At 61.9% G+C, this 2,447-nt stretch overlaps 1 protein-coding gene across 1 annotated transcript; it reads right to left on the reverse strand.

Moving 5' to 3' along the window:
• Nucleotides 1-306: 306 nt before the first annotated feature.
• AMER2 (APC membrane recruitment protein 2) lies at nt 307-2,160 on the reverse strand (the record flags this gene model as incomplete). The annotated part of the gene is made up of 2 exons (XM_082277750.1): nt 307-1,181; nt 1,356-2,160. 2 exons carry the CDS (start codon nt 2,158-2,160, stop codon nt 307-309), a joined length of 1,680 nt encoding a protein of 559 aa, XP_082133876.1.
• Nucleotides 2,161-2,447: the final 287 nt, after the last annotated feature.

Raw genomic sequence — 2,447 nt, forward strand, 5'->3', positions numbered from 1 at the left:
AAGAATCGTCATAATCCAAGTCCTGCTTCCAGAAAGGCATGTAAAAATGAACCTCCCCAGTGTTTAGCGTTGCAGAAAAAAGATACAAATGTAAAAAAAAGTGCTCAAAAAGAAGTTGACTTTTCATATTTAGCCATACAGTCTAGTAAGAAGAGACTCAGAAGTGCAGGCCCATGGAGTACAGCGAAGGAAGCCTTTTAGGTGACTTTCTTCAGGTGATGCAAAATTAATTCATTTTCTGTGGTCTCCTATGCAACTTTCCCACAATGACTTTGTTCTCTGTCTTTGTCTCCACCTCTTACCCAACTACTTTTTGGCACTGTCCTGGTACGTGGCAGTTTTCACCGTTGTCCCTGCTACGCCCCTGTTACTGACCCGGCGTACTAGTACTTTGGAGACGGGGATTTTTGTTCTGTGCATCTCACTTTTGGCCAGGTGATGGTGTGCGACGTGATGGCTGTTACTGGCATCTGCTCCATGGCTGGCGGGATGCGACGAAAGATGTTTAATGCTGATGGGTATCTTGGAGTCCTTGGCTGTGCTTGAGGGTGTTTTCAGTGAGCTCACAGTCGTTATTGGAGACACGGGCTTGGAGCGTGGCACACTGGGGACTTCATTCGTAGGCCCCGCTGGTGGGTTCTCATCCGGCTCAGCATAGAGGTCGTAAAGCGCATCCCCACTGTAGATATCCCTGGGAATGGTTTCCTTCTGGATGCTTGTAGAACTATCTTCCTCGGGACCAGGGGTGGTGGAATCCCAGTAGCCCTCATCACTGTTTGGGATACCCTCGTGCTGCTCCTTTTCCCTGCCCTTCTGCTCCTCTTTGTGGTTCAGGTGAATGGTTATCTGGTGGAGGCCACCACGTTTCACCACGACCCTATTCTGGGCCCCCTCAGTACCTCGGGTTTCCTTCAACCCCTCGGGCTTCTTTGTCCCTCCTCCACTTCCTCCTGCTTGTGTCTGAGTCTCGTCTGCCTGCGACAGCATATCCCAGAACTCCTGCAGGCAGGTATCATCCACCTGGTCGGGGCTGGCCATCTCCTCCCCTCCTCCCTGGTAGGCCACCATGGTGGGGTGCTTCTTGGTGGCACCCAGCTTGCTGGGCCCGGGGGTGCTCTTCTCGCAGACGCCACTCCCGCCGCCCACATCCTCCTCATGGTCCGCAATAATATCTCCGCAGCCTGTAAGAGAGTCAAAGCTTTTCAGTGAAGTCACGTCAGCAAACATCAAACAAATACGATCAATCGATTGCTCTGAGGGTGGATCAACAGAGGAAGGGTCAGGGGCGGCTGCCGTCTCTTGACCGCTATCACAGTGAGGTTCAACAGGGGGGATAGTCGTTATTGGAATGTCACCTGTTATCGCCGCATCCTTGGCAGTCCCAACCTCTCCGGCGGCCGGCTCCGGTCGCTCCCGGCTGAGCTCCTCGGGTGGCCGCACGGCGGCGGGCGGCTCCTCCCGGGGCGGGGGGCTGCTGGCCCGCGGCTCCGCGCCGCTCGCCTCGGGCTCCTGGGCCGCGGCGGGCGCCTCGCCGCTGCGCTTCTCCCGCGGCGGCTCCGGCCCGGCGTCTCCCGCGCCGCTCGGGCTCTCAGACAAAGGTTTCGGCGTCTCCTCCTTGATGCACTCCAGGCTGGCGGTCAGGGACCCCGGCATGATAAGGCCGGACGGGATGTCCGAGGTTTCCCCCCTCTCCTCCTTGCCGATTTTGTCCTTTCTGTGCCACCGCATGCTGCTGAAGATCCCCTTCAGCCCCTTCTTTTGTCTGCCGCCGGCCCGCGGCTCCGCGCCCTCCGTCTGCCTGCCGTTCTTCCTCAGCAGCGAGAAGAAGCTGTGCGACTTGGCCACCGCGCTGCCGGCGGGGCCGCCGAGGCTGCCGGCCGGCCGCTCCTGCGCCTCGCGGCTCTGCGGTTCGCCGCCGCCCGGTTCCTCCTTCTTGCTGCTCTCCAGCACGGCGTCGGCCAAGCCGTCGTGCGTCCGGCTCCGCACCATCCCCGGCTTGCCGGCGCCCTTCCCCTCCCCGCCTCTGCTCCGCACCCCGAAGATGCTCGGCATGGTGCCCCCGGACTTCCTCCTCCTGAAAAGCTTGAAGGCGGTTTTGTTAATCCTCCCCGACGGCTGCTCGGCGGCCGGGGGCTCGGCACAGTCGCAGTGCGAGTCCATTTCTGCCTCTGCCGCTGCTGCCGCTGCCGCCGCCGCCGCCGCCGCGGCTTCCCCTCCGCCGCGGAGCGCGGTGCGATCCCTCAGTGACAGCCCCGCCGCCGCCGCCCGCCCGTCTCCATGGCAACCCGGCGGAGGGAGGGAAGGAGGGAGGGAGGGAGCGGGATAAGCCGCTTTGCCCCCGCCGCCGCGGGCCCGCGCCAGGCGGCCGCCGCCGCTCGTTCCGAGCCGCCCCGCGCCGCCGCAGCGCCCCCGCCCCGCGGCCCTTACATAACGCGGCCCCTGCCCAC

The sequence above is a fragment of the Coloeus monedula genome, assembly GCF_965178545.1.
Source record: "Coloeus monedula genome assembly, chromosome: 3".
Taxonomy (NCBI): domain Eukaryota; kingdom Metazoa; phylum Chordata; class Aves; order Passeriformes; family Corvidae; genus Coloeus; species Coloeus monedula.